The sequence below is a fragment of the Sinohyriopsis cumingii genome, chromosome 13 (genome assembly GCF_028554795.1).
Source record: "Sinohyriopsis cumingii isolate HCF-2022 chromosome 13, ASM2855479v2, whole genome shotgun sequence".
In the NCBI taxonomy this organism is placed as follows: domain Eukaryota; kingdom Metazoa; phylum Mollusca; class Bivalvia; order Unionida; family Unionidae; genus Sinohyriopsis; species Sinohyriopsis cumingii.
Window position 1 is genome coordinate 51,871,336 of NC_142973.1, and position 12,678 is coordinate 51,884,013.

The 12,678-nt window shown below is 32.3% G+C and overlaps 1 protein-coding gene across 1 annotated transcript in view; it reads right to left on the reverse strand.

Annotated features, from left to right (window-relative positions):
- Nucleotides 1-12,678, reverse strand: part of LOC149785554 (uncharacterized) — a 198,141-nt gene that overhangs the window by 92,600 nt on the left and 92,863 nt on the right. The window contains exons 24-29 of the mRNA XM_089979355.1: nucleotides 11,569-11,722; nucleotides 6,759-6,980; nucleotides 5,560-5,653; nucleotides 2,827-2,941; nucleotides 2,105-2,253; nucleotides 846-979 (exon numbers count right to left, since the gene is read on the reverse strand). Of these exons, the coding sequence (XP_089835481.1) occupies nucleotides 846-979; nucleotides 2,105-2,253; nucleotides 2,827-2,941; nucleotides 5,560-5,653; nucleotides 6,759-6,980; nucleotides 11,569-11,722 (868 nt within the window). The remainder of the gene's footprint in view (nucleotides 1-845; nucleotides 980-2,104; nucleotides 2,254-2,826; nucleotides 2,942-5,559; nucleotides 5,654-6,758; nucleotides 6,981-11,568; nucleotides 11,723-12,678) is intronic.

Consider the following 12,678-nt stretch of genomic DNA (forward strand, 5'->3'; position numbering starts at 1 on the left):
TTTTTACTTAACATTTTATTCATGCAGAGTCGGGGTCATCTTTTAAGTGCAATTCAAATATATTTGTGTTTTCATGCCTTTATTCACATTCAGGAATGCATATGGTGTGCACTATGTTTATCCATTTCAAGATGTTATTCACTGCATAATACTTGTATCTACAGTTAACTGGAGTTTCGTAATTTAAAATATTATATATTATATTTGGATGTCATATCAATGCCATTTTCATTTAAAACCAACTTGACATCAAAAGAAGTCTTTTGGAGGACACACCACATTAATATCCCTTTCTCTGTTCAGGAAGGGCTGCAATAACAAGATTTCCAAAATGACTAATGTGGTAACCATATTGAATTTCAGATCAGCAACATATTTTTAATATACCAACTAGGTATCATAAAAAGTGAAAACCCCATTTTGATATGACCATGCATTCAGCAAAAACCCAGTTTTCAAGATGGAAGTTATCTCATGGGGGCCATATTAGTTGTCAGATCAGTAACATTTTCATTTAGACCAACTAGATATCATAAAAAGCTTTTAGCAACAAAAAACCTTGTTTACATGACCATCAAATCAGGAGTAGTGATAAGATTTTTAAATTGGGCTCTTTGGTGGCCATATTGGATGCCCAAGCAGCACCATTCGATATAGGACCAACCAAACTATGGGACAAAAGTGTAACATTTTATGGCAATCATCCAGGTAGTTTAGGTATAATGATAACAAATAGACGAATCGACAGCAAACAAAAGACCATCCCAGAAGATCTGTTCTATAATCGGTAGAGCTAAAACCAGCTTTTGTGAAACCTACAGCAACAATGTAGACATGGGATTTACCAAAAGTGTCAACAAAATCCTGGACACGGAAACCATCAAGTCTTTCAATGGCCCATTCGTATTTAACAGCTGGACATGGGTCACCACTGACATCCCATCGTGCATAGAGTGTTGTTCTATCTGTTTGATACTCTCTGAAAAACAAATTTCAAGATTTGTGTTTTAATGTTTCAACAAGACTTAACTGTGCATTCAAAATTTGGGTGCTTGATCCTGAAGTATCATTTAAACATTTCACAAAGGATACACAACTGGTTTTTAATTTTATTTTTATGCACAGAATTATTGTTACAAATCAAATGTTCAAGAAAAACAAATTTACACATCAATAATGATGACAAAGACATTCACTTTTACAAATATTGAATTGAAAATAGCATGTATTGAATGGCTGTCTGGTTACTGAAGAATTCTGGAATTTAAATCGTCTGTTGGAGAGATCAGAATTTGTATCTGAACCAGTACATTTTCACATTATTATTGCAAATGACAAGTTTGACAGGCTTATTATTTTCAAACATTTGGTTAAAAAATGTCAATATACATATAATAAGCTAAGTTGTACAATAGAAAAGATGTCTTTGTGAGCCATCTTTTAAGTTTCAACATAGAAAAATATAAAATGATACCTTATAATATTCAAACATTTGTGTTTTGGTAATAATCTTTACAACAATGCATTTTAGAAACACTTTGTCTGTATGAGTATGGATGCAAGTGTGCATGAATCTTTTTACTGTTTCTTTCTTTTTGATTACATATTGACACTACACTTGTACAACATAAAACATAATGAGACTGGTTATCCTTCCCCAAGGAAAGGGACCATTGGGTTTTTAAAAACGTAATTTAAACTTTAAGGCTAATTTTGTAAAAGATTATCAGGAAAAAAATTCTCTATATTCATTCTCTCATCATCTGAAATATTACTTTTTTAACTAGTGACTCAAATGTTTCTGCATTTTGTTAATTTGTTTTAGCACCATCTTATGAAGATATTTCATCATACTGTTTTCATATATATATATATATATATATATATATATATATATATATATATATATATATATATATATATATATATATATTGATCATAGCCTGTATATTCTTCAAATTAAACATCTTATGCCTGTTCTACAAACAGATGCATGCAGGAGTTTCTAATTTATGCTATGCAAATTTATTCTGCCGTATCCAAAATGATAGCAAGACTACATGCTTTATTGCATTTGGAAGTTTCATTTTCCTGTTTTGCTTACATATCAGCAAATGAGTGTGGATCATCATCCCAAACTCCTCCATGTTTAGGTGGCTTTTCCCCTTGACTTAGGTATGATAGGTAAATGCCATTTGATGTGGACACTGTTGACATTCCAGCACCATTGATTCCTTTTACTGTCACAAACACCTGTTGGTAAACATTAGAACTTACTAAATTTAAAATAAAAAAAATACTCTGGACCAAAATAAAAGTAAAACATTCAGAAAATCTTTGAGTAAATCATTATGATTATCACTATTAACATAAACATAGATATATCAGAGACCACGTCATGAATTGTTATAATGTTGACCATTCTTTATTTGCCACAATATTCAAACTCTGCTGGTTACTTTAAACATATTTTGCAAGAATCAAACAACTTCCATAATTTCTGTATACTTGTAATACTGATAATTCAAGTACAGTTAAAAGATAAAGAGCTGTCAGAATGAAGTCAGACTTTATTTCCTTCTGGATTCCAGTATCACTTTATGACAATGCAAGATTTTCTGTGACTATGAGAATATTCTCACAGAATGTTACTCATTATTTGATCTAAATGTTTGTAAACCCCAGATTTAATTTATATAATGTGTAATTACTTTTTAACAAGCAAATGCCAGATGATATATGTAGCCATTCCATTTTAAGGTGAAAAATTTGTATGTATATTTTTGCAATCTCTTGCTGCCTTTGTTCCTCTGTTTTGATACTGACCTGCTTCATTCCCTTCAGATTCAGACCATGAATGATGTAGCTGTTACCTATTGGAATCTCGAAGAAGGATTTAATCTGGGCACCCCCAGGGCTAGTTCCAACAGCTATTTCATACCTATGGAAAGAAAATCATGGATACAAGAACATTAATTCATACCTGCCATATTTCCACAGTGATGTAGTTCTTTTGAGACTCAAAAGTGTGGTTTGAAATCCCCAAAAAGTGCTGTTGTCCAATTGAGAATAAGCTATCTTTTCATATAATCCTTGAGAAAATGATTAGAAATTCAAATCTGAATACAAAAATGCCTTGTCCTTTTTCTTTAAAGCAATTAATACACTTAAAAACAAAAAAAAAAATAGTTGACAGACTTATCATCATAAATATCAACACCATATATACACATATGTGCAAACATTCACATAATCAAAACCTCATTGACATTAAATAAATACATACACCAATTTTCTGTCTTTAAATCCATTCAATGGCAAAATGTATGATAGATGCAGTCTTTGATGCTATCAGGAGTTAAGTAGGTAGTGTGTTTGAAGGCAATGCAAGTGTCATTAGTGTTCATCTTTACACTGGATGGTACTGTTGTTTAAACTTCCCTGCTGGATTCTCTGGGCAAATCCTGGTCAAAACCAAGTTGATGTTGACAAACACAATGTTAGCATTACCAGAACTTTATCCAATGCAGACTGACCATGATAAATGAACATACATCACATCTGGGACCAGCTATTTCATTGGGGGAGGGGAGCAAAGGAAAAATATTTTTATGTTTAATGGTGGATTTACAGGTTTACAGCAAATAAACGCCTCTGTCCAGTGTGTTTGTTAATGCTTTATCAACAAAAACAAAAATCAACTGTGCAAACCTAAGTTTGTACTTATTATTGTCTTTCTTTCAGTCAGTCTATTTTATGATAAAATCATCTTGAAAAGCATTGGTCAATTAACAGTAATTGAATAAGATTAAGATAACAAATAATAATAATAAAAAGAACTAATCTGAATGTTCAATTCAGCATGTCAAATAAATGTACCAAGAATTAAATGAACTAGCTTGCTGTTGTGCTTCACAAAATAAAACTCCATCAAGGACTTCTGAAATTTATTTTTGCTCAGCTTTGCTTATAGCTCATTCCTTCCAGAACCACCTTTAAAAATGAGCCACACTTTAAGGCTATTCCAACAGATGAAACAATCTTGCTTTAGATTTTATATATAGATTAAGATCTGACTTCAAAGAATGTTGTTGCTGTTCACACACTTGCCAATATTTATAACAGATGGCTTTAACATTCTCATTCAAGACAGTGATGAACTTTGGTTCTTCAACATGCATCAAACATCTCTTAGATTTACCCATTACTTATAATGAACTGGGTTGTTGCACTTTGTGAACTTTACCTATGCAATTTAGCTCAATGGGCTCTATCAAAGCAGTCTTCAAAGGACTTAACACATCACCCAAGTTATTGTATGTCAATTAATACATGAACTCATGGTTATTTATACCTGACCTCATTGCCTTTTAATTGCCTCTATGGCAATTTACTGTATTTACTGCCCCGAGGGTAGTTTTAAGTCAGCTTGGTGCAGACTGTTTATCATTTATTCATGTTCCGGTATATAATGATGTGGTGGTTTTTGTTTCTCTCTTTTATATTTTTTTTTCCAAAACAATTACTGAAAAATCATGTTTTTCAAAACATGACCATTTCATTGGGTTTGGGAGTAAAAAATTGTTTTTAGTGAGTCATGTCATGTTATGGCAGTTATGCTAATCTCCAACTTTGTATTTTTATAAGATTTTGATCTTAATGTATCTATTCAGTGATAATCTCATGCTTGATGATATGCCAACAGTTAACTATCCACTTTTACATAATTTGGCAAATATGTACTATGTATTTGTTTGATAATAAGAAAACCTACAAATTAATTTTAAAAAATTAATGGGCTGGCCATGTGGGCTTATTATAGGACTTTAATTGTGTGCTCCATAAAATGAAATGTGCTCAAGTCTGAAGAAGGTAAACTTAAACTTTCGATTAGCACTATATTTTCATCAAAACTAGGTACTGTTATAGTCTTGACTGAAAACCCAATGTCAGTAAAACAATATGTTCTGAAGTAACCATCAAGAGGTTTCTAAGATTTGTTTGTAATCAATGCAGCCATTTGGCAGAGATATCAGCATCATTTAAATATAACAAGAACTGCAAATAGCAAGAATTCTTTTAGTGAAAACCACCTGTTGATACAATAATCGATTCAGGAGCAAAAGCCACAGTAAGATTTTCATGGCAACCATAAAAGCCATGGTGGAGGTTAAATTTAAAACAATACAATCAAGATATAACAAATCTTCTAGTTAAAAATTCAATGTTAATAGGAGAATCCATCCAAGAATGTAGTGACTGCAAATCTCCAGTGTGGTAGCCATGTGCATCATTTTTCTTTAAAACCATGTTTATATCTTAGCAAATCATTTAGTGTTGGTGTGAGTGTCTGTTTTATTTTTTGAGAAGTGCAGTAATAGCCACCATGGTGGCCATATAGGATGTTAGCAGGGCACCACTAAAACAGCTAGAGCTATGGGTGAAGCTGTAAACCATGTATCATGATTATCCAAGCTGTGTTGCAGAAGCAGTAATTAAACAGACTAACCAAGAATGACTTAAACCAATACAAATTTTAATATGTAATGCTGTACTTACTGGACTATACCAGATTCTGGATCTAGGAATGGTTGCCAGGCTACCGACACAGTTGTAAAGGATTCTTGACAGGTTGCATCAATTGCAGAACATTCTAAATGTTTTATATTGACAAGTTAGCAACATGTGCATGTGATAAATTCACAATGAAAACACAGCAAAACTGCAAATGAAATAAAATGAGAGAAAAAATATGGAAGTCTAAATGACCTCACAAAGTTCATTTATACATTATTAAATGAAAAATCTGTAAAATTAAATACTGTACAAAATGACTCAATTCAATAACTTGTCATTTTTTATTAATTGGACAAAATCATAAATATGTTGCAGAATTTAAGTATCAACCTAACAGAAGAAAAAGAAGCTATTAGTTTGTGATTTATTATGCTATCAATTAAACTGCTGAAACTATATTATGGCAAATAAAATCAGGACAAAAATTTCAAATGAAGATGGCAAATGAGCTTAAATTAAGATCTAGATTGAAGAAAGGCAGGTCATGACAGCTGTGATTGAATATAGTCTTTAATATGCATCCTGCCATGTTCTGTCTGTCTTTATCTAAAAGACCTGATCAATTTCATTGATGTCTGTAACATATACAGTGTATATGGACAAAATATGTTTGATAAGGCTTCTTTAAAAACTAAATAATAATAATAATAATAATAATAATAATAATAACAATGTTCTCTTTAAAGAATGTAACTCAATACAAAACTAATCTGTCTTGATAATTCTCTGTAATATAATTATGTACAATATAAGCATGTAAATCACTTCACATGTAGTTAATACATTTCATCAAGGTACTGAGGGAATCTATTGTTTTGCATTAAAATAGAAGCTGTTCCAAACAAGAACAAGATAAACATATTCTTCATATCAATTGTATTGTCGTACACAAACACATGTATGTAATGTATCATATTGGCATAATTGTGCAATCCTCTTGCATGCCTCACTTCACGTTTCATGAGCAAACAAAAACCACAAATACCAATACAATGAAACTGCTTTAATTTGCCACAGATACACAAGATAATAATTCATGATCCATAGTAATCATAAAAGTAAACTGCAAGAAAAGTTTCTTGGTTGAAAATTCTGAAAGGAAAATGAAGTGATAATGCTAATCATAATGCTCCTGTAGCTAATAATACTACTATTACTACTACTAATAATAATAATTATACCATCAGATGTTTTGCATGCTCTCAGATTCATTAGAACTGTTGCTGTGACATTCATGGTATTGAGCCTGTATTCATCATACAGTTCTACAACTTGTCCTGATACAGGTGGTGTGGTATCAACTCTGATGGAAGCAGAGAAGGAGTAGCTTTGAAGTCCAACCTTGTTTGTTGCCATTACAGTGGCATAATATACGTCTCCATGTTTGGCCTCTGATTTCATGTCTATGGTTAAAAAGAAAGATCAATCATTTCATAAATATTATGTGTGCTATTTACCCATATGAGAAACATTAAAATAATTTTTTTTACATATGTGGATCGAAAAATTTATTTGCTATGCAAACCTAAAATTTTCATAAGAGAATGTAATACTTTAAACAAATAAGATATAAAATCTGCAATTGTCATGGAATTGTACAAATCTCTTTGTTATTTATTAAATACATGTACTCAGGTTTCATTTTTTTTGTGTACAATGATGCCTGAGGGTGATTTATGTATATTGTACAATATTTTGAAACAGTGAGTTCAGTTCATCCTAAGCCGCATGTGCGAAGTGCTTTTGATGGGAAAAACTGATATTCATCAAGTGCACAGATGATGTAGGGCTACAATGTCTGTGTATAATTACCTCACCATAGGAAGAAAACATTACACTATGGAAACTTCTTGTCAGTGAGCAGTCTATTTAAGGACTTGCAGATCTCCAGCTGTTGAGGTATGTGAGTTATTTATTAATTTTTTATGTATATTATAGGTTATAACTATTGTACTACCACATTTATTTTTGTACATTTTTTATGTAACTCTGGTTTGCATAGTATCATGCAAATATTCTATTTTCTTGTATGTGACTTAACAGGAGATCTATATTAGCAACAAAGCTGCATTTTATTAAGTAACCTTAAGTACCATAGAATTCTAGTTGGACTTAGGTAGGTTCACTTCTGAACCTGTTTATTGCTTTGTAATGTTATGCCGATAATATAATTTGTATAGCTTGTTGTTATTGTTGTTGTAGGGTTTAACGCCATTTTTCAGCACATGATAGGCTATACATGACAGCTAGTATTAATGGTGGAGGAAGATCCCGGGAAAACCCCAGAAAGAACCACCGACCCACAAGAAGCTACTGGCAAGCTTTCTTACCTACCCATAATGGCCAAATCTGAGACTCGAACACACGCAGACAGAGGTGAGATGGCAGTGATCTGTAACGGAGAGCACTTTAGACCACTTGGGGCCCCAATTTGTAAGGCTTACCATATATAATGTCATTATGTGTTATTGTATATGCCCATGTCATTCTCAGTACACGGTGTTAGATTTATTTTCAGCTGATCAGAGTCGAGTGGGCAGCAGCTGTAGAGCTGACCTTAAAAGGTGACCACTGCAGCTGTAGAGCTGACCATAGTGATCAGAGTTGACGGGGTAGCAGCTGTAGAGCTGACCACAGAGTTGATTATTGCAGCTGTAAAGCTGACCATAGCAGCCATAGAGCTGACGACAGAGCTAGTTGAATAGCAGCCATCGGGATGACTGAACAGTGGTTAGCTGGCTGATTAGCAGGTGATCGGACATTGCTGACCAATTGGTGGGCACTGACTACCTGATTGACCAAAGTTACTGAATGGTGGTCGGTGATCACCCGTAAAGCTGACTGCTAGCCAAGTATTCTAGTGACAGTGTATTTTGTGTAACTCCATACATGTATTCTTTCAGCCATGGGCTAACATTGGGGTTTGTTATACCCAGTGTTTTGGGACTGTAAAGATTATTGTATGATATCTGTCCCATTTTTACATATTTTGCTAATTGAGTAAAGTATACCACATTTTTCACTATTTGAGTGAATATGTCATTTTTACTATACAAGTATCTCATTTTTCACTGTTTGAGTGAATATGTCATTTTTACTATATTAGCAAAGTACATCATTTTTACTATTTGAGTAAACCACATCATTCTTTTTGTCATGTGAAATTACTGTGAATCATTAACCTTTGTTGTTGTACTATGTAAGGTCATTTACTTGTATTCACATTTATGTTACATTATTAGGTTCATGCGGATTGTGTTGATTTGTCCAATAATTGATCTTTTTTCATTTGAGTCATTCATCAATAAACACTGTATTTGTATCTACCATCATTAGTGTTTCATTATAAATTCGACCCCAACCCAGTTATCTTGTTACAGCAATAATCACAGATGATTCCAGATATGGGCTTGTATAATCTTTGAATATCTATCTTTAAAAAATCAATCAGACAAAGAATAGGATTATACAAACATTCCAATTCTTGCCATTTATTGCATGAAACAACATAAAAACTTTATAGTAGTGAGTAAAATTCATTGTTTACCATTAATAATTAAATTAAATTCCCAAACCAAAATGTAAGCTTACAAGAAGCTCACTGAGGTTGCGCAAGCTAGTAAGGGTGCTGGCACAAGCTTGCAAAAGGAATTTTTCGAAGTCTGCAGGCTTGCAAAATTTAAAGTTCCAGCTTGCGCAAGCTTGCAAAAGGAATTTTCCAAGTCTGCAAGCTTGCAAAATCTAAAATACTTGATGTAAGCTTGCAATAATCAGATGTGAAAGTTGAAAGTTAAATGGGCAGTTCTGCATGAGATCAGTACTTCCTGAAATGATGAAGAATATATGTTGTGACTAGATCATGCTCAGTATAAGAAACCACACTGTCAAATTAAAAAATGTTACCAATAATATAGTTTTTATTTATAGCATCTGATAATGCACTTGAGTTAAACAATATACATGTACGTTTTCAGTGTTGCAAAATGCTAAGAACTTGAATTACTTGTACTTAGCAGATACATAAATAAAATATATTATTCCAACATTTCTCTATGTTTAAATTAACTATGAACATTATTAATATATTTCAAAATAAACTGAACTATTTCTTGACCAAGGCAAAATTTGGAATGTTACTTTTTCTACAAATGTCTTTTTTTCCCATTACAATTTTTTACAAATATTATACATGTTAGAGAAACAGTTGAGTTCTTTTGCATAAAGGAAATTCTTTGAGTAATTGAACACTCAATTAGCTATGCAGTCATTTTATCAGGGAATGGAAGACTGGGTAAAGAATTCCATTTAGTAAAATCCTGTAAAATATATAGTAATTGCTGATTGCAAAGTTATTTACAGACTAACTTAATACAGCAAGATATCTGATGTCAAGTACTTGTAAATGCTTTTTCCCAAAAATGTATGCACTATCAAATATAGTCACAGTAAAAGTTGCAACTAATTAACTTCTGGCATTAAGTTTTTGAAAGAATTGTCACATATTTGTTTCAATAACAATCTGCTGCCAGGAGAAGAATTTTTTTTAATCATTTATTTACTAAATAAAAATTAAAAAATATACACAGTTTTTGTTTTTCTTTGAGAGTGATGCATCCCATTCTGCCGAATTTCTATAAAGAATTGATCTTTGTGAATTTTGCTTGTTTAAAAAGAATCCAAATAAAAGCATGCAAGATGAAATGTAGTTTTCCATGACAGTGACTTAATTCGGTATTGAGCCATTAAAGGTGGTTACTTCCCCCTGTTTATGGTCAGCAGACTGGTTTACGAACTCTAAATATACACACAACATATCTGAGTTGCAAGAACACAAAACAACCATTGTAGCCTTGCATTAAAAAACTAGGTGCAATTTTCAGGGTTGAACTGTCACAATTTAGCTTGTTAATTCAGTAAATTTCATTGCCCGCAGAACCAATATATGTGCAGTAACTGATCCTATAACCTGAGAGATAATCTGAAGCTAGAGAGTTATCATGTTGGTGAGTAAACTCAAGAGTGTGTTGTATTTTGCCAGTTTTCTGGACTGTAGATTGGTGGTAGCGTTCTATTTCACTTTTACAATTTAAATACGTCAAAAAAATGACTTTGTAATGTTGCTTAACCGAATGATTAAGACGACAACTCTGCAGATCATTATTATTTATTGTTGCACTGGCCAAACTGCTGTAATCAATTCAGTGCTGTCAGTTATCGACAATAGGGTTATGAGATTATAAAATAATTAAATGCACGTTTGTTTATCACATTTCCATTATTCTTAGGGCCTTTCTTTCCTCTTGCATATCAGATTCAACAATTGTTCAGAAGTTGTTACATTTAATTCTTTTCATCCTCAAAGAAGATGGCAGTTATTTTATTTCAAAAGGTACCTAATCAGTTTCATCAGATTATTTTATGTTGCTTAAAGCTCTGAGTTGTCATTCGTTTGATATGTGTCATAGCCCTTTCAAAAATGGATGGTAAAACTAAAATTTAGAGCTCATTAAAGGAAGATCTCGAATAACACTTACTGATATTTCTTGGACTTGATAAGTGATTTTGGAATGTTGAACTAAAAATGAAATGTTTTTGCCAAGGAGGTAAATACTCGGGTTTTTTGCCTGGTAACATAGTACATGTTGCTGTAATCCATTTTAGGTGAACATAATACTTATTTGAAATAATGATAGATCATTTACGGACTCTAAATGCTTTAAGAAAATGCAGTATTTTATATCTGACTCTACACTGCTAACAATCGATAACGAAAAACCTACATAAGAATGTTTTTTTTTGTTGACCCTTACACAGCAAGTAAAATAAGTTTCTACAGAACAATATGTACTGCTATTATATGATATTCCAAATATTAACACAAATCTAAATGTTGTTGATTTGGACATGGCTGTCAATACCAGAAAAGTGATACAAAAGTCTTATGTTTCCCATGTGCTGTAAAAGTGAAATGTTTATGATGTCAATACACACCTTTGAATGCATACTGATCCATATGTCCAGGTATCTCGATAGGTGACACAACATCATTCAGCCCTTCATTTGTACCCATGGCGACTGTATACATGGTAATGGGGCTTTCCTTATCAAAGAACCCTGTCCAGTTACATTTAATTGGTGTATGTAGCTGGAATAAGATAAAAGATCATCAATGTCATATAATAATAATTTTGGAAAAGGCTTAAAAGAGATTTTTTATCATCTTGGATATTTTGTTACTGTCAGGGAGATTTGCCAAAATACATTAAGAAAGCATACAAGAAGGTCTTACATGTGTAAACTTATTCAGCAAACCAATTTATTGAGCTTCATTTCATTTACATTGTAATTTGTATTACTGCTGGTTAAAATTCTCTTGTTTTGCACAAGCAGCAAATGACAAAAATGAAGAAGGTGATTTGACAGTCAGCATCTGGTACATCTCTGCATAATATGGTTTCTTAATTTTAAGTTGCAATTTTCATGTTGTTGAATAGTTTTGTTTATTCTGAACAGCAATGAGAGATAATGAGAACAATATCCATTTCTAAAATAACTAAATTTGTGCTTGTAAAACATATATACCCTAAATGGAGTCCAAAAAGTCATATTACTAAAAGTTCAAAAAACATGTAAAATTTTAAAAGCCACTTTAACTGTATGAAGACGTAAATCAGCTCATCTACGTATGCAAAACAGATATGCTTTGGATCATAAGATTTTTCACCTGGTTAACATCTGCATAGTAGCCAAATGCAAGAGCAGATGGTCAAACATTAAAATCAGGAGGATGATTTATGTTGAAATTTCTTCAATAATCATGTTGATCACATAATTTATGAAAAAAGTCTTACAAGGTTTCTCTTTTTCTCATCTGTATTTGATCACTCCTCACCATCATCTGGCCAAATAATGAAAGGTTCCCATGCCAGGATGCCTTGTGTCAAAGTTGGTTAAATTCTTGGTTTTTTGGGATAAAGTTGTGAGAATGTTTTTCTACTTTTAATAATGACAGTCATATCTGATGGCAGAATTACACTGTAAAAGTGTGAAAGCTCTCAATTAAAAAACACTATGTGTGAAACATGGTCAAATTTGTAAAAG